Source organism: Lontra canadensis, unplaced genomic scaffold, assembly GCF_010015895.1.
Source record: "Lontra canadensis isolate GAN:19392208 unplaced genomic scaffold, GSC_riverotter_1.0 scaffold141, whole genome shotgun sequence".
In the NCBI taxonomy this organism is placed as follows: Eukaryota; Metazoa; Chordata; class Mammalia; order Carnivora; family Mustelidae; genus Lontra; species Lontra canadensis.
The window spans coordinates 1,625,151-1,647,268 of NW_022631135.1; the positions used below are offsets into that span (position 1 = coordinate 1,625,151).

Genomic DNA, 22,118 nt, shown 5'->3' on the forward strand with positions numbered 1-22,118 from the left:
GGAGTGAGGGAGAGGGAGAGAGAAAAAAAGGAATTGACTCCCTTGATTGTTGACACTGGCAAGTCTGAAATCCAAAGGGCAGTGTGAGCTGATACGCTGGAAAGGAGCGCTAATGGTATAGTCTTGAGGCAAAATTTCTTGTTTTAGCCTTAAACTGTTTGGGTGAAACCCACCAACATTATTGAGGGTATTCCCCTTTATTTAAAAGTCAATTGATTGTAGATGTTTCCACATTTACAAAATACCATTGTGACAACACCCTAGATTCGATTTTGATTCAATAGCTGGAAATGATAGCTTAGCCAAATTGTCGCACAAAACTACCATCATAGAAAGGATAGTAAAAGCAGAACTGTTGATGGGAGTCAAGGCGGGTTGAGTAGGTTGTCATAAATGCAGATAGAAGAATTGAAGTTGTATGTCAGATTACTAGATAATGGCCCTAATTACTAGGAATCTCCTAATTTTGATGCCAATTGTGATGTACATTTGATTTTTCTTTCTCACTCTCAGTTTGCCACTACAGCAATGATAACAATAGCATCCCCTGAAGCCGGAGTTTCAATACCAGGTGGAGTCTCACTTCTGAGATAGCGCTACCCAAGGTGACCTTGGGCAAGTACTCACGCTCTAGAGGTCCTCTAGTTTTATCTGCAAAATTGGCAAGTTTAAATAGAATCCAGAATAAATGTTTGCAGAAGAGAATTCAAAAGTGCGTGCACTGCTCAAAGTGAAGTATCTCCACTGAACTTGGCTACATATAAAATGGCTTGGTTAAGCATCTTTGGGATAATTTAGCCCCAAATCCAGAAGATTCTAATGCAGTTGAAGTGGGGCCTGGGCCTCAGAATTTCAAAAATAAAAATGAAAATTAAAAGAGTACTCTGGATGTTTCTAAGTTTATCAAGTGCAGAGAACTATGTGCCAAAGGCATCCAAATAATGTGTGTGTTTTTTTTTTAAGATTTTATTTACTTACTTGAGAGAGAGTAAGCAGAGCAAGAGGGAGCACAAGCTGTGGGGGAGGATGGAGGGAGAAGGAGAAGCAGATCCCCCACTGATCAGGGAGCCCCATGCAGGGGCTCCATCCCAGGACCCTGGAATCATGACCTGAGCTGAGGGCAGACGCTTAACCGACTGAGCCATGCAGGCATCCCTAAAGCATTTTTTTAATATGTTGGTTTTTAGCTGTGCTGTGAAGTTTATACAAATATAGAAACCTTCTGGAATTTCCCTAAAGAGGCTTTTTGTTTTGGGTTATTTTAGAAGAAAACAAATAGCCAGATCATATTAAAATTTGACTATTGTATTATTCTTGTTACCTGTGTTTTGATTAGTATTTAATGTTTGTCTATAGTGTCCCAGAAAAGGACTTTCATTTCTTGATGCTATTATTTGAATATTTCCCTCTCTTTTGATCGTCCAATCACTGAAGAGCTATAATCTTCCCAAACACTTAAAAGTTGGTCACAGCCAGATAACTCATTCAGTTTCTCTTTGCTGGGCTAGAGAGAGGAAGGAGTACAGCTGTCTTCTAGTAAAACAGGTTTCTACGGCTAATGGAGTCTATGCTGGCTTTACCAACGGAACAGCCTGTTGAGAGGAGCAGTGTTAAGAAATATAAAATAATTTGTATTGTAAGTATAATTTTTAATGATAGTCTTTGTAGCCTTTTTTTTTTTTTTTTTTGACAGAGGGAAAGAAGGTCATAAGTAGGCAGAAGCGCAGGCATAGAGAGAGAGAGTGGGGAGCAGGCTCCCTGGGGAGCCTGAGGTGGGGCTAGATCCCAGGACCCTGAGATCATGACATAAACCAAAGGCAGAGGCTTAACCCCCTGAGCCACCCAGATACCCCTAGTCTTTGTAGCTTTATGACAATGTTAAGTGTATAAATCCCCATTTATATTTGTGTTGCTATTTAAGTATAAAGTTTTTAAGTGATTGTACGTAGCTTTATCCCTTCTGACAATTGTGATGCCAGTTAATATTTTTAGTCATGTTTTGCTTAAGAAATATGAGTAACAACAAATTAATATTTGATCAATCTAAAAAGTGGGGATCTGTGGTGAAACACTTCGCAGCATTGATTTTAGTGTGATTATCATCAGCCCCCCAAGTCACCCTTTTATACTGCATGAATATCTTTAAGAGTAGAGAGTTACTCTGAGTAGTCCATCCACTGCCTTCGTTTTCTCACCACCCAACCATTCTCTGTTCTGCTTGTTATTACTGTCCTGATAGTCAGTCCTTCCTCTGTCCTTGTCCTGCTGCGTCTCCATAACAATAATACTATAGCATATGATGATGATGGTGATTATTATTATAATTTTCTCATCTCCTCATCTCGAATTACTCTCTTCTCTTGCTTTCCTGATGGCATTGATAGGCTCTACTTTCATGACATTTCTCTTTATCTGCATTCTTGGCTGATTTCTCTTCTCTTTGCACATTGCAGTGTTCAGTGTTCCACTGAACCCTGTCTAAAGATCTTCTCTGTAGGCGATTTCATCTTCTCATGATTTTTTTTTAAAGATTTTATTTACTTATTTGACAGACAGAGGTCATGAGCAGGAAGAGAGACAGGCAGAGAGAGAGAGAGGGGGAAGCAGGCTCCCCGCTGAGCAGAGAGCCCGATGTGGGACTCTATCCCAGGACCCTGGAATCATGACCTGAGCCAAAGGCAGAGGCTTTAACCCACTGAGCCACCCAGATACCCCTCATCTTTTCATGATTTTTTAAAAAAAGTGACATTCTCAACCAAGAATTTCAAGCAAGCCAGGAGGTCTGACTTCTCACTGAGTTTGAGTCACACAATTTCAAACCCTTTCTTGCTGACTTATTGTCCGGTATCACAAGGCAAAAACCAACTGATTAATTTCTCACACTTATCAGGTTGCCGTTTTCTCCTTAGTTCCTTATGTTAGTTAATGTCACCACCATTCTGTCCCTCAAGCATTGTTTCTAGAAGCAAATGAAACAGTGTATGTAAGCATTGAGCCCAGTAACTATAATGAAGTAAACTGTCAGGATATTCTATTTATTCATTATCCTTCTGGGAACTTTGGAGTGTTCACTTCTATGCCATTTATTATATTTATGCCATCTTATAAATTTAAGAAATTATAAACCCCTTGGAAGCAAAATTTTGACATCATTCATTTTCCTTCCTTGTATCCTTCTAATGGTTTCCTACTATCTATAATAGAAGCTCAACATTTTAAAATCATAGTTTCAGGGTACCTGGGTGGCTCAGTTGGTTAAGCGACTGCCTTTGGCTCAGGTCACGATCCTGGAGTCTGGGGATCGAGTCCCCCATCGGGCTCCCAGCTCCACAGGTAGTCTGCTTCTCCCTCTGATCTTCTCCTTTCTCATGCTTGCTCTCACTGTCTCTTTCTCAAATAAATAAATAAAATCTTTATAAATAAATAAAATCATAGTTTCAAAAGTACCCTGTTGGGCACCTGGGTGGCTCAGTGGGTTAAAGCCTCTGCCTTCAGGTCAGGTCATGATCTCAGGATCCTGGGATTGAGCCCCGTGTTGGGCTCTCTGCTTTGCAGGGAGCCAGCTTCCTCCTCCTCTCTCTCTCTCTCTTTCTCTTTCTGCCTGCGTCTCTGCCTACTTGTGATCTGTCTGTCAAATAAATAAATAAAATCTTAAAAAAAAAAAAGGTACCCTGTTTCCAAATTTTAACACAAGCTTCATTTAAAAAACTTTACCAGTATCTACTGTGTTTTTAACACCCTTTATTCAGCCATCTAAAGCCAAATATTGGATTCTCAGTGGTTTTTGGAGTTCAGAGCTTCTCCCCTCTCTACCTTGTTGATAGTTTAAGATACATATGCACCTCAATATCAAGAAGCTTATTCCGGGGATGCCTGGGTAGCTCAGCTAGTTAAGTGTCTGCCTTCAGCTCAGGTCATGATCCTGGGGTGCTGGGATCGAGTCCCACATTGGGCTCCCTGCTCAGCAGGGAGCCTGCTTTTCCCTCTGTTGCATGAGCCATCACCACCCCCCCAACAAATAAAATCCTTAAAGAAAAAAAAGAGAAGCCTATTAAGAATTACTACATATTTAAAGGTAATGATTATATGAGATTAAAAATGAACCTTTTTCTTGAGGAACTTACAGAATAATGCAGGGAAGAAGTAAAAAATGAATGGAAAAAGTGCAATCATGAAACAAACACGAAGATTTAACAGGAGGAAATTTGAAAGGATCCTATGGACAGCTAGATGCTGTTTATTTTCCCATCAAATTTGAATGGCAAAAGGACCAAAGATAGGATATAAAACCAAAATATACCAACATGTAAATCTATGAGGTTTACCACAGGACTATGGTAAATCTATGCATGAGGTTTATGGTAGGACTATTTCCCTGTTTTGCCACTTTGTGTTCCCAGTCTTGGTCACCTGTGGCTTTTGAGCATCATAACGAGGGGCTAAGTACTAGTCATGCTACTTAATAACCGTTTATGTTCACTTTTCCCCCTCCATTCTCTCCACTGAATCCATACCTGCTGGAAGGTCACTGAAACTTGGGTTCACTTTCAGATTTCATTAAAAAATTGTTTTTACAGCATTTTAAAGTATTTTCTCAATTGTTGAATCCATTTCTATGGTAAAAGTTAACCTAGGTTAATTTCCCAGTTGATTTTCAAAATGAAAACAAACACAATGTTTACGTAGATCTTTACTATCTAAGCAATTTTGGATGTTGTTTTTTTTTTAAAGTCAGAATGAAGGTTATTGGTGTTTTAAGATACCTTCCTAAGTAATTTGTGGGTCTGTTGCATTCATAGTTTATGGCTGTATGTTATGCAAGTTCTGTTATCAAGCGTACTTACCATTGGACTTACTGGGTGGGGAAAAAGGTCAGTGGGGAGAATTCTCCTTAACTATATGACAGTTTAATTCCAGGTATCGCATAAATTGCACTACACTGAAGAGCCTGGTCAACGGTAGAGATAATAAATGACACACACAATCTTTCCTCATAGAACTTTCACCTCATTGGTCTGAGCTATAGGTCATAACAGATCATTTGTCAGTTAATTATTTGAAACTATATTTTTACATGCGTTAGTTATTTTCATACCTCGGTAGGACAGAGCTGGGCAGGGAAGGGGAAGGTGGGAACCTCTGCTCCTGAGGAGTGAGGTAGTTAAAATTTCACAGTTGAGGAATGCTTTTAGATAAATGATCTCCAAATCGGTATCTAGTTAAGAATGAGAAATGGGCAAAGGTAAATAGCTCCCATGGTTTCATTCATACTTTAACTCTATTTGGGGTTAAGCTAACCAAGACTGTTAGCTAACCATTGGTTAAGCTAACCAATATATTTGAATTTGAAGTTCTGTAATAATAGCATTTTAAAATTCTTCCCAAAGCTTTATTTTCAGACATTAAAAAGAAAAAAAGTGGGGTGCCTAGGTGGCTCAGTGGGTTAAAGCCTCTGCCTTCAGCTCAGGTCATGATCCCAGGGTCCTGGAATTGAGCCCCGCTTCCGCTTTGGCCTCTCTGCTCAGCAGGGAGCCTGCTTCCCTTCCTCTCTCTCTCTCTCTCTCTCTCTCTCTGCCTGCCTCTCTGCCTACTTGGGATTTCTGTCAAATAAATAAATAAAATCTAAAAAAAAAAAAATCTTTGGAAAAAAAAAGTACATGCCCCTATCATTGTTGGAGCTGGTGTGCTCTGTGTCCTTAATATTGACTGAGAGAGGGAGGAGGGTATCTTTGTACCTTTTTACATTTTTTTTTCAATTGTAAAGGTTACGTTTCCTTTTTTTCATAATAGGTTCTTCTTGCTTTGTTGGTGATTGTGTCACTAGGATTGGGGCTGGGGCTTGGACTCAGGCAACAACAAGAGCAAGGTATACTCTCCGTGTTTTCTCAACACAGTTCCTTATATCTCCTTTCTCCTCCCCTTGAAACCGAAAGTGCCCCTTTCTGGAGCTCTGCTCTTCTCAGGGGAGCATTCTCTTCCTAGGCTTCTCCTTTTCCCACGTTGCCCTTCCTAGGAGCCCACAAAGTGGTGAGCGTTATCCCCTCTCATTTCTGGACTTTACCCTTTTGCCCTCACCCTTGCTCCTTTGAGATTCCTATCATTCCTGTCTGTTCCTCTTATTTGTGCTCACCTTTGTAGAGGACTCTGATAACTGGGTCAAAGACTCGCGTCCCAGCCCCTACTCTACTCATTCTTATCCGCTGATAAACTTGGTCTTGAAAGTTTTGGTTGCTTCCCTCCCAGGACCTCCTGCCCTGTTAGTACTACACGCTCCCTGAAATCTCACTATTTCTTGGTTAGGCAATGCCACAGTCTTAAATGTAGTACAGAGTAAAAGCTTCACATTTATTTATTTTTCCTCACAAGAAGCAGAGAAAGGGACACCTGGGTGGCTCAGTGGGTTAAGCCTCTGTCTCTGGCTCACATCTTGATCTCGGGATCCTAGGATCCAGCTGGGCAACGGGCTCTCTGCTCAGAGGGAAGTCTGCTTCTCCCTCTCCCTCTGTGCTATCCCTTCCACCCTCCTTCTGTCATAAAAACGAATCTAAAAAAAAAAAAAAGCAAAGAGGGGCACCTGGATAGCTCAGTGGGTTAAAGCCTCTGCCTTCAGCTCTGGTCGTGGTTTCAGGATCGAGCCCCGTGTTGGGCTCTCTGCTCGAGCAGAGAGCCTGCTTCCCCCTCTCTCTCTGCCTGCCTCTCTGCCTACTTGTGATTTCTGTCTGTCAAATAAATAAATAAAATCTTTAAAAAAAAGGCAAAGAAAAAAATAGGAGATAGAGGTCATATCTCTTTTGCCACATCTGATCAGTATGAACAGTACATAAATCATTTATAAGCGACTCTATGAAAAGCATTTTCTAAATCTTGTTATGTATCATTTTGGTACTTTTACAAAGGGGAGGTATGAGGTCAAATGTTAGGTAATTTACTCTCCTTTTTAATTTGGTTGATTAAGTTCTGGTTTGACTTTCTTGGGGAAGGTCTTATTGCTTCTTTGTTTAGGGAGACTCTTGGTGAGATTAATAGCCACTTTTCCAGGTATGTTTTCACTTAAGAATTAACACTCAGTACCCGTGGCATAACATGGGAACATGGTGGAACTGGAAAGGTGGGCCTTACCTGGACAATTACTGTCTTTTTTGGGGTCGCTTGGCTGTTGGGTTTCTGAACTACGGTGCCAGTCCTAGGCCTGATACAGGTAGGTGGGCCACTTTGCTATATTATTCTGATGTTCGTGTGCACAGGAATGCATCACTTCTTGGTTGTCTTATCCCCAAATCATGTAAATTAATTGGAAGAGGAATATAGCAATCTCTGAACAAAATTTCTGATTATTTTGGCTCTTTCTCTCCCTTCCTTACTTTAGTACACCTACTGGCTGGCTTCCCAGTGTCACTGCTCCCTATTCTTGTCCTTTTATCTCAGGTTGCCAGCCCTCATGTGGCATCACCCCTTCCCACCCAGAGCCTTGGGATTAACTCCAGCCCTCCTTTGCCAGCTTCCTTGAAATAGTCATCCCCTCATTCTTCCATAACTGATTCCTAATCCCCAACCCGGACCATTTCACCATTCTCCACTCCAATTAACTCACTTTTTGTAAGCGTAGTATGTTTTTTCTGGTGTGAGTTTTTAAGCTATTTTTCTGGTTTGAGTTTTTATGTGTTGTTACAAATTTATCCATTTATGTCCACATCCTTTTTACTTATTCTTCAGCAATTGGGCACTTGACTGTATGCTAGGTACAATTTAATTACTGGGAATGCAGTGGTGAAGAAAATGGACACATCCATCTGAGAGTTTACAGTCCAGCAGGAAGACAGACACTAAAAATATAAATAAGTCAAATATATGTATAATATGATAAGGAAAGTGCTAAGGGATAAGTAAAACTGAAAAGATTATAAAATACGGAGTTAGGGTGGGATTCGGGATGTATGTGAAATGACTTTTGTAAAGAGCTAAAGTGAGGGAGAAATAGAGATATTTGGGGGAAGAACATTCCAGGCAGGAGGAAAGAACAAGGGCAAAGGCCTAAGGCAGGATCTTGCCTGGCAAGTTCATTTAAAGAATAACAAGGTTGGTGAGTTGGAACTAAGAGAATAAGAAGGAGGGTAGTCATAAAATGAGATCAACCAAAGGACGGAAGAGAAGCCAAGCCAGAATTGTCAGGTCCATTCTGGCCATAGGCTTTCATTCTGAGAGTGATGGGAAGTGATTGGAGTTTTGAGCAGAGAAGTGACATGTGGTGGTTTGCTTTTTCACGCATGCACTTAGGCTGCTGTGTTAGGAGTAAATGGCAGAGTGAAATCAGATGTGGAGACACCATTTAGGGAATTGCAATAATCCACACAAGCTCTGTGTCTTGAACTAGGGTGGTAACATTGTAACTGTGAGAAGTATTTGGATCCTGGATATCTTTGGATGTGGTAGACAGATGTTATCCACAGAATGGATATGGAGAAAGAGAGAAGTCAGGAATGACTTCAAGATTTTTGGTATGAACATCTGGAAATACAGAAATCCCAAAATTGAGATGGGGAACACTACAGAAGAAGCTGATTTGGGGAGAATAATCAGGAACTCTGTTTTGGACATGTTAAGTTTGAAATATCTGCTAGGTGTCCAAGTGAAAGCCAGAAGGTAGTTGGATATATGAGGTTGACCTTGAATGGAGGTCCTATATGGACATGCAGTGTGGCAGTTATCAGCATCATATGTGGAATTAAAGCAATGTGACTGGAACACACTAACCTTAAAAATAGGGAGGATGTGGTTGGGAGTACGGCATGGATGAATTCTAAGAAGAATTGGTCAGGGATGTGGGAGGAAAGCCAGGTGATTGTTGTGTCCTGGAAGCCATGTGCAGAAAATGTTTCAAAGTAAGACAGTGAATATAAAAATGTAAAGGCCTTATGTACAAGTGGTATATAAACTTTTTTTGGTTACCTCTTCATTGAATGTTTCTTAAGATCCATCTAAATTGTTATGCATTCTTCTATTCTTTGGCATCTATCTACTTACTAGAGTAGAGCTTTAAAGAAAAAAAGATTTTATTTATTTATTTGTCAGAGAGAGAGCACAAGTCGGGGAGCAGCAGGCAGAGGGAGAAGCAGGCTTCCTGCCAAGCAAGGACCCTGATGTTGGGACTCAATCCCACACTCTGGGATTGTGGCTTGAGTCAAAGGCTGATGCTTAACCAGCTGAGCCACCCAGGCATCCCAACTACATAGTACTTTTTAGCATGTATAGCAATATACTATTTGACCTATGCGCAGCCTCCACCCCGCCCCCCTCCCCCGCCCCCCCGCCCCAACCAGTGCTGGATACCCAGGTTGATTTTAGTTCCTTTACATCACATCCATCCTGCATGTTCCCTTACGGACCTGTGTGAGATTGCTTCATCATCCATCATCTACCCAAGAATAGACTCCTAGGTCTTAGGGTTTGTATTTTGACTTGGGTGAGTAGCCCCAGTGTACTTTCTGGAATGGCTGCTTATTCTCTGTCTTTACCATGGATCTCTAGCAACCCTTGGCATTATCTGGCTCTCTCATTTTTGGCAATGTGAACTTAGTTATAGTGTGATATCTTTTACTTTAACTTTTATTTCTCTGCCCTGCTGCTCCAATCTGTGTTGGTTGCTCTCTTGGTTTGTTTGGTGTTTCCTTAGACCCTCCATTGTGTTGGATCTCATTATTTTTTGGATCTCTTTGTTTTACTTCCTCATTTTGCTAAAGAACATCTTTTAATAGCTTCTTAAAATAGGATACTATATCTTTGATAAAAGATACAACTTGAGTTCTTATCTGTCTAAAGACATTTTCATCATCCTAACCTAACACTTGATAGTTTGGCTAGACACTGAATTCTGAGATGAACATAAATTTCCTCTAGAAATATGAAGACATTGCTTTCCCATCTTCTGGTTTTCAGTGTTGCTTTCAAGAAATGTGATGCAATTCTGACTTGTGATCTTTGATAGATTGCTCATGATCTCTCTCTGGGAACTTTCAAGATCTCTTTATACCTATTGTTCTGACCCCTTTGTGTGAGTTTTGGCCTGGGAAATGTTGATGTAATAATTTATACTTTTCAGTTCTGGGAAAGTTTATAATATGTTATTTTCTCTGTTTTCACTTTCAGGTACTACCTTCCTTTTAAAGGTCAGCTATGTAGCAGCCTTGATTGTATCTGCAATAACTCTTTGCCATGTGAAACAATGTAGCATATTAAGTCTTGGGGATTAGGGTGTGAAATCTTCTCGGAAACCATCATTCTGCCTACCACACCCCTCTGTTGAATTTTTCGTCACTGCTTTCATGTTTTTATTTTGAAGAGTACCCTGAACATTATTTCTCTTTTTGAGATTATAGCTTTCTCATTTCATGGATACAATATTGTCTTTTCTGAAGATCTCACTATTAGCTGTGCGTGTGTGTGTGTGTGTGTGTTTAACTCTTCTGTTCCTTAAATTGTTTCCTTTTCAGTCAAGTTTTCTTTTTTGTTTTGGTCTTTTTTTTTATGTTGGATTGTGTTTTGCTATCTTCAAATGTCTGATAACCATTTGTTCACGTTTGTGAGTATGGCGTGTTCATCTTTTCTCATCCTAGCTGTTCCCTATGTCTGCCTCTGTGGTGAAAGCTACTTTTCCTAAATTCTTCTAGATTATAAGCCTTCTATCAAGTGAGAGGTGGGGTGGATCATTGCTGCTCCATCTCCATACTTTAAATCAGTTTCACTTTATTAAGCCTCTGCCTGTCTCTCCTACCTTCACCTAATGGTGCCTGGTGTTCTGAGTCTGGGTACTCTCTAGAGTCCTGGGGAAAAATCACCTACTATTTATCACTTTGCACTGATAAATCATACATCACAATTAAAAAAATGTCTATTTGTCTGACCTAGTTTGCACTAGGTATATCTTCTGTGTGCTTCTACCATCTAGCTCTGAGACATCAGATAACTTGTTTTTTTTTTTTTTAAGATTTTATTTATTTGATAGAGAGCATGGAAGGAGGGGTAGAGGGTGAGGGAGAGAATCTCAAGCAGACTCCCTTCTGAGCACAGACCCTGACATGAGTTCGATCTTAAAACCCTGAGATCATGACCTAAGCCACAATCAAGAGTTGGGTGCTCAACTGACTGAGCCACCCAGGTGCCCCTCAGATCACTTCTAAGCACTGTTTTCTTTATTTCCTCAGCTCCTACAGGCAGTTGCAGGAAGAAATGCTTCGATTCTTCATTCAGAGGACTGGAGAACTGCCGGTGTGATACAGAATGCAAACACAGAGGCGACTGCTGCTGGGATTTTGAAGACACCTGTGTGGAATCAAGTATGGATTCTGAGGATAAGTTCACTCTAGCATGTTGGTTGTGCTGTCATTAACTCATGTCTAAGTGCTCCCCACACATCTTGTGTATTGGTTTACTAGGGTTGCCATAACACAGAATCTGGGGGGCTTAAACAACAGAAATTCTTTTTCTCAGTTCTAGAGGCTAGAAATCCAAGATGCAAGTTGCATCAGGGTTGGTTCTTCCTAAGGGCTATGAGGGAGATCCATTCCTTGCCCTTCTCTTAACTTCTGGTGGCTTATAAGTCATTGGCGGTCATTGACTTTTGGCAGCATAACCCCAGACTCTGCCTTTGTCTTCACTGAGTTCTGTTGTGTCTTCACAGTCTCCCCTGTGTGTGTGTGTGTGTGTGTGCACATGTCCAAATTTCTCCTTTTTATAAGAATACCAGTTGCACTGGATAGGGACCACTGTAATGACCTCATTTGAACTTGAGTATCTACAAAGCTCTTTAAAAAAAAAACCAAACATTTTATTTATTTATTTGACACGCAGAGAGAGCACAAGCAGGGGGAGCAGCAGAGGAAAAGGGAGAAGCAGGTTGCATGTTGAGCAGGCAGCCCGATATGGGCCTTGATCCCAGGACCCTGAGATCATGACCTGAGCCAAAGGCAGACGCTTAACCCACTGAACCACTCAGGCACCACAACAAAGATCTTTTCCTAGGCAAAGTCACATCCATGGCAGTGCGGGCTAGCACTCCAGCGTTTTGAAAGGACACTATTCAGCCCATAACAGCTTGTGTACAGGATTATCGTTTCCCCTTCTGCAGTGCTAAACAGAGTTCACACTGGATTTGACTGAGGTTGAGGACTAATGGTCTCCAGTAGACGAAATGCCATATGTGTTGCCGGAAGTACACGTCTCAATGCAGTTTCACTATGGCTCAAGTTAATCATCTTAATCAGTTTCATGGGCAGTGGTTCTCAGGTTTCAGGGTGCCTAAGGCTTACTTGGAAAGCTGGTGATCCTTGGTGATTCTGATGCCAGCACTCCACAGAACACAACTTGAGAAACGCTGTTCTCTGTGTAGAAGAGAGAGTTCTCAATGTTTAATTTTTTAAGAAATCAGTGAAGGCATGTATGTAGGGGGTTGGCTAGTGGTTCATAGAGTAAAGATTAGAATAGTAGAGCTTCTTACATTGTATTTTCTGAAAAGGGCAAGGGAGAAGGGATAACTTAGTATAGATCAGATCTCTATTCCCTTTACTTAATCTCCCCAAATCCTTCCTAAGTAAATGATAAATAATGGACAATGAAGAACTCTATGCAAGACAAAAGCACACAGCAGTCATCTGTCTGATGCATTTGTCTAAGCACAGGGCTGATGTTGATTTTAGACACAGATTCCTAACAGACAGTGCTAGGAAACAGCCATGGGACAGCCTCTTGCTCTTTTTAGCACTGATGTTTATTTACACTGATCTCATACTGAGCACGTAGCCTGGGAGAGCAGCAGAGGCCTGGTGGAGACTCCTCTTGCCCTCTGTCACCCTCAGCTGGAAGGTCCCCTGACCTGCCTACTTTCTTAAGACCTCACCCTCTTCCTGTTACTTCTGTTGCACTGCCTCTTCCTTGCTGCCTGTCCTTAAACAAAACTGCTCTTGGGTGGCACCCATCACTAATGGGTCATCTCCACTGGGAGCTCCTACTTTTGGATGGGAATAGAGCCAGTGTTCAGAGTCTCTCCAAACTCAGAGATGTACCTGCCAGGCAGACCAGGGCTGTAGCTTATAAAACCACCTTTCTCGGGACGCCTGGGTGGCTCAGTTGGTTAAGCAGCTGCCTTCAGCTCAGGTCATGATCCCAGCGTCCTGGGATCGAGTCCCACATCGGGCTCCTTGCTTGTCAGGGAGCCTGCCTGCTTCTCCCTCTGCCTCTGCCTGCCATTCTGTCTGCCTGTGCTTGCTCTCTCTCCCTCTCTCTCTCTGACAAATAAATAAAATCTTTAAAAAATAAATAAATAAATAAATAAATAAATAAATAAAACCACCTTTCTCTCTGCTGCTCATGCCAAATGAAGACAAGGGATGCATTGCCCCCTTGTTTGTATTACCTATTTTCATTTATTAATGCAGAGAAGCCAAGAATTTGACTTTACAACTATCCAGGGATAGATGCATGGAATTTATGTTTGCTGTTGGATACTGAAGTATTTAAGTTAAATGCTGGGAACTGAATTGTGTGCTTTTCCAGCTCGAATATGGACATGCAATAGATTCCGTTGTGGGGAGACCAGATTAGAGTCCAGCCTCTGCTCTTGTTCGGATGACTGTCTGCAGAGGAAAGACTGCTGTGCTGACTACAAGAGTGTCTGCCAAGGTAAGCAGAGGAGGTTGACCTGTTTGCCTCTGTGTGTTCATTGACCCCAGAGCTGGCTGACCCAGGCTGCATAAATTGAATCAAGTCGGAGACAACATGTTTACTATGGCAAAAAATGTGGCTTGTTCACTATACAGAGAGGGAGCTCATAGCATAGATACTATAGAAAAGAAGAGAAAGATAAAAGTTCCATATTCATTGGTAAAGCAAGGTCTTCTCCAGTCCAATAATAACTCTGATAGAAATATCTGTGGTTTGAGATAGCAGATGGCAGAGTTGATGAAAGAGGTTATCTGGCCCATCTAGCAGTCCGTTAAACTGATGTTACTGTTCCAATGACTGTGACCTGAGTGATCAAATGACTGATTAGGGACCTTTGGAGAGTTAATGCAGAGCCAAGATAAGGATACAGATTATTCAACTCCTGGTTCCAGCTGTAAGTGACATTCTGCAGATACATATATTTTTAAATTACCAATCCCTCGGAACATGTAATGAAATTTATAAAAAGTGCACATAAACACACAGCAACAAAATTGCTTCAAGTTAACAACCCCTTTTTCATAATGCCACAACCAATGAAAGTAAGTAACTTATACTTTTAATATTTCTAGACCAAAAGAATGAGATTAGGTTGAATTCTGATTTTTCTCGAATAGGAAGAAAATGTTATAGAAGAAACATTATAACATCTTAGTAGAAAATAGATTTTACACTAATGAATGAGTCAATTTTTATTAGAAAATATAATTGAAAGCAACTAAAAAGAGCTATCAAAAAGGAAAAATAGATGCCTGAAATGGTAACTTCTTTTCCAAGTAATTATTGTTTGACATTTAATAGTGCATCATTAAAAATTTTGCTAAATTCATGAGGGCACTGTGCTTTCTTGTTTGCTTAATTCTATAAGGTCACTGACCACACTGACTCTGACCACTCTCTTTTCCCACTTTCTACCTCAAATATATAACTCTTTTAACTTTTTATATCAAGACTGATCCTTGAGTCATATGATAAATTCTCCCAGTGGATTCATTGCATAATATTGCTGAAATTTAATAGAAGTGTATCTATTTAGGGGTGCCTGGGTGGCTCAGTGGGTTAAAGCCTCTGGCTTTGGCTCAGGTCATGATTCCAGGGTCCTGGGATCGAGCCCCGCATCGGGATCTCAGCTCAGCAGGGAGTCTGCTTCCCTTCCTCTCTCTCTGCTTGCCTCTCTGCCTACTTGTGATCTCTGTCTGTCTAATAAATAATAAATAATAAATAAAATCTTTTTTTAAAAAAGGAAATGTGTTTATTTATTTTGCAAGTATACACCATAGATGGTGGTATTACTTCTGTTAAGAGACACATCTTGTCTGCTTGTTGCTTTTTCTGGGATGTTAGCCATTGATGATCATTGCCTGTATCTATCAAGGGATACAAGTGATGATATTTATACTCTATAATTTCTACTTCATTGGTTAGCTGGAATGTTCTATAAACAGAAACATTGAAGTAAAAATTTTGTAGTTAAGATCTTAAAAATTTCTTGGTTCAATTTTTCCCAATTGAAATCAGTTACTCTCATTGGCTGCTTCTGTGCCCCCCAACCCCGCCATGATTTCTTTTCTCTATTCTTTAGATGTTATATCTATATTTATTAAAGTCATTTTTTTCTAATTGTCCCTTTCCAGCTAAAAGAATGCCCTTTGTTTTTCTTGGTAAAGATGAGCTTCTTGGTGTTCTATCTGTGCAAATCTCTGGACACACTGATCTTTTCAACATGTGAAATGGCACTTAACACATTCTAGAAGAATTTAGTCATTGAAATAACAAGAATGAAGTAGTTTGGAAAGATCAAGTTCATTGCACATTTGTTTCTCTTTTCTTTTCTGTGGTGCACTTGTCTAAAGATTTCAATTTTGTTTTTCAGGAGAAACCTCATGGGTGAAAGAAGAGTGTGGCACAGCCCAACAGTCTCAGTGTCCAGAAGGGTGAGAATATGGGGAGTTTTTAATCTTCCTTTAACATGGAATGTAGCTGAGAAGTAGCTACATTTCCTCCACTTTATTTATATTTTAAAACAATACACTTGGGCACCTGGGTGACTTGGTTAAGCACTGCCTTCAACTTGGGTCATGATCCTAGAGTCTCAGGACTCAATCCCACGTTGGGCTCCCTGCTCAGCAGGGAGTCTGCTTCTCTCTCTGACTTTCTCCCCTCTCATCCTCTCTCTCTCTCTCACACATAAATAAATAAAATCTTTAAAAAACAAAACAAAACAAAAAAAGCCAATACACCTAACCAACTATTAGGATTCCTGGTGGCTTCAGACCTGGACTTTTGTTCACATCATTGTTTACAAAAGCAATTTCAATTAATTTTTTACATTCATGTCTTATAAAAATGACTTAAAAAATAGGTGAAGTATTAAATACCAACATTCTCAAGGTCCTCTGGTCAGGATTAGGATTTAGATCTGAATTACTCCATGCAGAATCTTTCCTATTGACCTCTTGGAACTTTGAATTGATATTCACTGAGGAAAAGGAAAGTTTGTCCATTGAAGGCCTCACAAGGGAAAGTGGATAAGGACTTTATCACGTGTACATGAGTGAGGAACGCATGAGGCAAAACCCCTCACCCCTCCCGCACATCTCCTCCACATATTTATAATGGCTGCTGCTGGAATTTTCCCAGTTCTGGAAACAAGCCCCACATCATCTCTCAGTCAGGGTGGATTTCCTGTCCAGTTGTCCCTCTGCCCTTCACCAACTTCATTCTTTTGGCCCAAGGAGGGGAAGGAAGATGGTGAGATAAAGAAAAATGGAATATCTGGAGACAGAAAGTATTGGTGGAGTCATTTTTAGATAGTATTATTTTATTTAAAGAATGTATGTGTCTGTTTTTGTACGATGTGACTTTGGTTTCCCAATCCCCAGATCCAGCTGCCCTGTTCAGTGGCTTCTGGGTGAAGAGCAAAAAAATTAGAATAAAATGGATATTTGAATGTCTTTGCTCTAGTCAATTCTCTAAGCTTCCTCTATAAAATAGTATTAGTAGCTGTAAAAATCATTATCATAATCATAATGCCAAGTTCAGAAGATTTCATGTGAGAAGTCAACATCTTGATCTCTTAGATGTCTGACCTTGTTTTTAAGCCGCAAGTTTATTTTGATGGCATATTTGTGAATATAAAAGTTTTAACAGCCCTATGCTAATGAATTTATGAAAAATAAGTATTTCCAGTGCAAATTGTAATGCACTATTTGAACTTCTTTTTTTAAGACTTTATTTATTTGACAGAGAGAGAAAGAGAGAGAGATCACAAGTAGGCAGAGAGGCAGGCAGAGAGACCAGGGAAGCAGGCTCCCCAGCGAGCAGAGAGCCTGATGCGGGACTTGATCCCAGGACCCTGAGATCATGACCTGAGCCAAAGACAGAGGCTTAACCCCCTGACCCACCCAGGCGCCCCTGCACTGCTTGAACTTCTTGATGAGTTTTCTATATATTGTAGTTAAAACAATCTTAATTTTCCATTTTGTTTTGAGATATAATCTGTATATATTGAAAGGTTCACATTTATGTTTACAGTATAATAAGATTTGGAAATCCAGAAACACATATAACCCAGAGATAAAGAGTATTTCCAAAATAAAGAATATTTCCATCACCCCAGAAAGATGCCTTATGTACTAATATCTGTCACCATAGATTCCTGTTCTAGAATTTCATATAAATGGAATCCTCCCATATATTCCCTTGTGTTGTTTTTCTTAATCCAGTGATTTTGAGACTCATAAATGTTATTACGTGTGTGTACCGTATCTCTCACATGGGCTTTTGCACAGCATATTTTTTTCTGATTAACACATTGGTCCCATTCTCTTTTCATATTATTTCTATTCGTTCTTTAGGGCCAAGTTCATGTGTCTGTTCTTACCTTACAAAGGTCAAATCTGACATCCCCTATGTAGTTGAGTAGCATTGTGTAATCATATCTAACCTTTAACCACTCCTGTTTACTTCTCAATTTCATCCCCTAGGTTAGGGCTGTAATCCCTTCATGCCTTTATTTTCTATACCTAGTATAATGTCTGACTCAAATATTTGTTAAATGAATTACTCTACAGTAAATGTGTATTCTGGGAAACCATATAGACCTGTCCTCCAAACTCTCCTCAGTTTCTCTTACAATGTGGAATTAGATGGCCAGGGTGATATTTTTCTAGCTTTACTCAGCACCTTGAAAAACATAGAAATTATTTTTCTTATTAATAGTTTGTATTAAGGGCTTCCAGGTAGTTCAGTCGGTTGAGTGTCAGACTCTTGATTTCAGTTCAGGTCACAATCTCATGGGTAGTGGGTGAGCCCCACATCAGGCTCTGTGCTCAGCAGGAAGTCTGAATTTCTTTCTTTCTCTCTCTCTCTCTCCCTCTGCCCCTCCCCCTATTCACTTGCACTCTTTCAGTCTCTCTCTAAAATAAATAAATCTTTAAAGAAATAGTTTATATTAGCATTTAGAATTTTCTCCATAATAATATTGGATATTCATCAGAATTTTTAAGGACAATTCCAATCAAGTTTCTTGGAAAAGTGTGTTTTTGTTTAAAAATTTATGTTTTTAATTAAAAAAATTTTAAATTAACATATAATGTTTTATTTGTTTTAGGGGGACAGATCCGTAACACCCAGCACTCACCCTCACCAATGTCCATCACCCAACCACCCAATCCCCCCTGTATAAAAATTTAAAATTCGCATCTAAAGTGAAATATGAGCCTCCCATTATCAGTTGCATGCAGTGTATTTGGAATTTAAAACAAATGTTGGTGTTTATAGCTTCTATTCCTAATAGCTCCAAAGTGGAAATTACCTAAATGTCCAGAAACAGTAGGATGACTAAGTTGTGGTTTATTCATTCACTGGAATACAAGACAGCCATGAGAATAAATGGTCTACAGCTCCATGTAACAGTATGAATTAATTTCAAACATAATGTTCAGTAAAAAAAAAGCCAGTCACGCCAGGATACATCCTGTATTATCCCATGTGCATGTAAATATAAATCTATTGGTTTGAGGTCAAGGTTCTGCTCACCCTTGGTGGGGGTGTGATTTGCAGAGGCTATTAAGTGGAAAGGAGCTGGTATTCTGTTTCTTGATTTGGGTGATCAAGTTCACAGTGGAGTTCAGTTAGGAAATTAGGAAACATTTATCAAACTATACATCTGTGAAATGTGTGTGTGGGTGTGTCTGTATATAAATTATATACAAGTACAATTTTAAAAGTGAAAAAAAAATTAAATGAAGAAAAGACAACCTCTGGCTATATCCTGAGAGTTAAAACTTCCATCACTTTAGCTTAAATATGGATATAAAAAAAGATTGTAATGCTTTTGATGTTAATATTAATCTAGTGGGATATTAGATAGAGAATCAAAGGGTAGCACTTTAAAATAATAACCTCATAAGCTGTAGAGTTCCTAAATTTCATATCATACTTATATCTGAAATACAGTAGAATTAGAACTTCAACAGATTTTGAGTTTGAGCCTTGAATTCAGTAATGATAACTCTTGACTCTTTAGCAAATTCAGGTCCATGAAAGGTCTGAGGTTAACAGTCCCATCTCTGGGGATGTTTTATTAATGTTCTGCTCGAATGATATTGACCTCTGTTGAAAAATTGCAATTAATAAGCTCCATGTATACTTACACTATAAAATACCAAATGTATTTGAGGTAAGGCAATGATACTAATGTTCTGTTATAGTGATTCCGAAGTATTAGGTGAGTGGGTCAGGACTGCGTTATGAGAATTCAAGTAACTGCTTAGGGTTCAATAGATGCTAAAGACTGAATGAAGCTAAGGGATTACTGACCTGCTGTCATTACTAGCAGCTAATTAAAGGTTCCTTACATACTGGAAGAACTGATGCTTAAGGGAGATAACAATTTTTATTTCTAAATTGTTTTTAAAGATTTATTTGAGAGAGAGAGTACGAGAGCATGAGAAGGAGAAGGGTCAGAAGGAGAAGCAAACTTTTCCGTTGAGCAGAGATCCCCATGTGGGGCTCAATCCTGGGACTCTGGGGATCACGACCTGAGCTGAAGGCAGCCACTTAACCAACTGAGCCACACAGGTGCCCCAAGAGATAACAATTTTTTAAAAGAGAAAGAAAAAAATTGACCCAGGATTGTTTTCTTAGCATACTTTCTAAGCATTTTCTAATTTAGAGAATTGTAAGTAGTACAGCAAAGTGTCTTTATTTTTTTTTTTTACAATCAAAATAATAGACTAATATTTTGTTTTCCATTTTCAGATTTGAACTACCACCAGTTATTTTGTTTTCCATGGATGGATTTAGAGCTGAATATTTGCAGACATGGCACACCCTCATACCTAATATTAATAAACTGAGTAAGTCTTCCACAACCATAGGCACACAAGGGTAAGGACAATAGTTAGCCAATTTGTAGATGGGTACCTTCCTTCCTGACCTTCCTTATTAGTCATTTGGCTTCTCCCAGCTCCTCTGAAGATCCTGAGGAATTTACCACTCACAGTAACTATTTTCATACTTGTAGGCTCCTCCTTTCTTTGTAACCCATTCACCTTTTTGTTTATTGTGATTTATTTTGTATTTGAATGTAAGTTCCATCCTATGGAAATCTGTTCACATACACTGTCTCAAGAGCGGTGTTTGTCAGACTTGGGTCCTGGGTCTTAGCAACGTGACCAGCAAGGACAGGATCCTGAAGGAGCCTGAGTGCAGAACAGAGCCAGCACGTACCAGTGTTCCACAAGGCAAAAGGTCCAGTATCTATGTCTGATTCTAGAAGTAAACTGCCTGGAATCTGGCTCCACTGCTTATTAGCTGTGAGAGCATGGGCAAGCTTATCTCACCTACTGGTGCCCATTCTCTTGAGTTGTAAAATGGCCACTTCCTACCTGTTGGGACTACTGTGAGAACATAAATGTAGTACACACTGAATGACTTTAAGGTACTATTATGATTATTGGTCTTATTGTCATCTTAAGCAGGATGTTACACTTCTCTTCAGGAAAGTTGGTCCTCATATGATGTTATAAGGTTATTAATAAAGAGAAACCAAGTACCTAAGGACACAGAGCTAAGAAGTATCAGTTAGGGCCAGAGGGTTGGCTCCCGGGTCTGTAGGCTTCCCTACCCCTTCTTTCTTTTGTCCCCCTTCTGCAATATTGTTATCTATAGGCCCAATGTTTTATAGCAGATCTCTAGAGTTTATTCATCTCATGTAAATGAAATTTTATACCCATTGATTAGCAACTCTCCACTTTCTCCTCCCCACAGACCCTAGCAACCACCCTTCTATTCTTTGCTTCTATGAGTTTGAATCTTTTAGATGTCTCATGTAAGTGGAATCTTGTATATTTGTCTTTTTTTAATATTACCAAGGTTCATCCATATGGTTGTACGTTGTAGAATTTCCTTCTTTTTTTTAAGGCTGAAATACATTATTATATATTACACTTAAAAATGCATTTATCTGTTGATGGATATTTGGATTGTTTCTACATCTTGGCTATTGTGAATGCTGTTATGTTGAACATGAGAGTATTAATAGCTCTTCAGGATCTTGATCTCAATTCTTTTGGATAAACATCTGGAAGTAGGATTGCTGGATCATAGTGTAGTTGTATTTTTAATGATTTGAGAAACCTTCATACTGTTTTCTACAGGGGCTATATTATTTTGTAGTCTCATCATCAGCATACAGAGGTTGAACTTAACCATTTGCTTACATCATACACAAAGATAAACTCTAAATGGATGAAAGACCTCAATGTGAGACAGGAATCCATCAAAATCCTAGAGAACATAGGCAGTAGCCTCTTTGACATCGGCCACAGCAGCTTCTTTCAAAACACATCTCCAAAGGCAAAGGAAACAAAAGCAAAAGTGAACTTTTGGGACTTCATCAAAATAAAAAAAACTTCTGCACAGCAAAGGAAACAGTCAACAAAACAAACAGGCAACCCACAGAATGGGTGAAGATAATTTGCAAATGGCACTACAGACAAGGGGCTGATAACCAAGTTCTATAAAGAACTTCTAGAACTTAACACCCAGAAAACAAATAACAAGTCAAAAAATGGGCAGAAGATATGAACAGACACTTCTCCAAAGAAGACATAAAAATGTCTAACAGACACATGAAAAAATGTTCATCATCTCTAGCCACCAGGGCATTTCAAATCAAAACTACATTGAGATACCACCTTACACCAGTGAGAAAGGCAAAAATTAACAAGGCAAGAAACAACAAATGTTGGAGAGGATGTGGAGAAAGGGGAACCTTCCTACGCTGTTGGTGGGAATGCAAGTTGGTGCAGCTACTCCGGAAAACAGTGTGGAGATTCCTCAAAAAATTAAAAATAGAGCTACCCTATGACCCAGCAATTGCATTTTTGGGATATTTA

The 22,118-nt window shown here is 39.6% G+C and overlaps 1 protein-coding gene across 1 annotated transcript in view; it reads left to right on the forward strand.

Annotated features, from left to right (window-relative positions):
• The first annotated feature begins 1,500 nt into the window (after positions 1–1,500).
• ENPP3 (ectonucleotide pyrophosphatase/phosphodiesterase 3) overlaps positions 1,501–22,118 on the forward strand; it is a 72,474-nt gene continuing 51,856 nt past the window's right edge. Inside the window, exons 1-6 of the mRNA XM_032843490.1 lie at positions 1,501–1,636; positions 5,791–5,866; positions 11,199–11,330; positions 13,546–13,671; positions 15,587–15,647; positions 19,978–20,075. Of these exons, the coding sequence (XP_032699381.1) occupies positions 1,559–1,636; positions 5,791–5,866; positions 11,199–11,330; positions 13,546–13,671; positions 15,587–15,647; positions 19,978–20,075 (571 nt within the window). The 5' untranslated portion in view covers positions 1,501–1,558. The remainder of the gene's footprint in view (positions 1,637–5,790; positions 5,867–11,198; positions 11,331–13,545; positions 13,672–15,586; positions 15,648–19,977; positions 20,076–22,118) is intronic.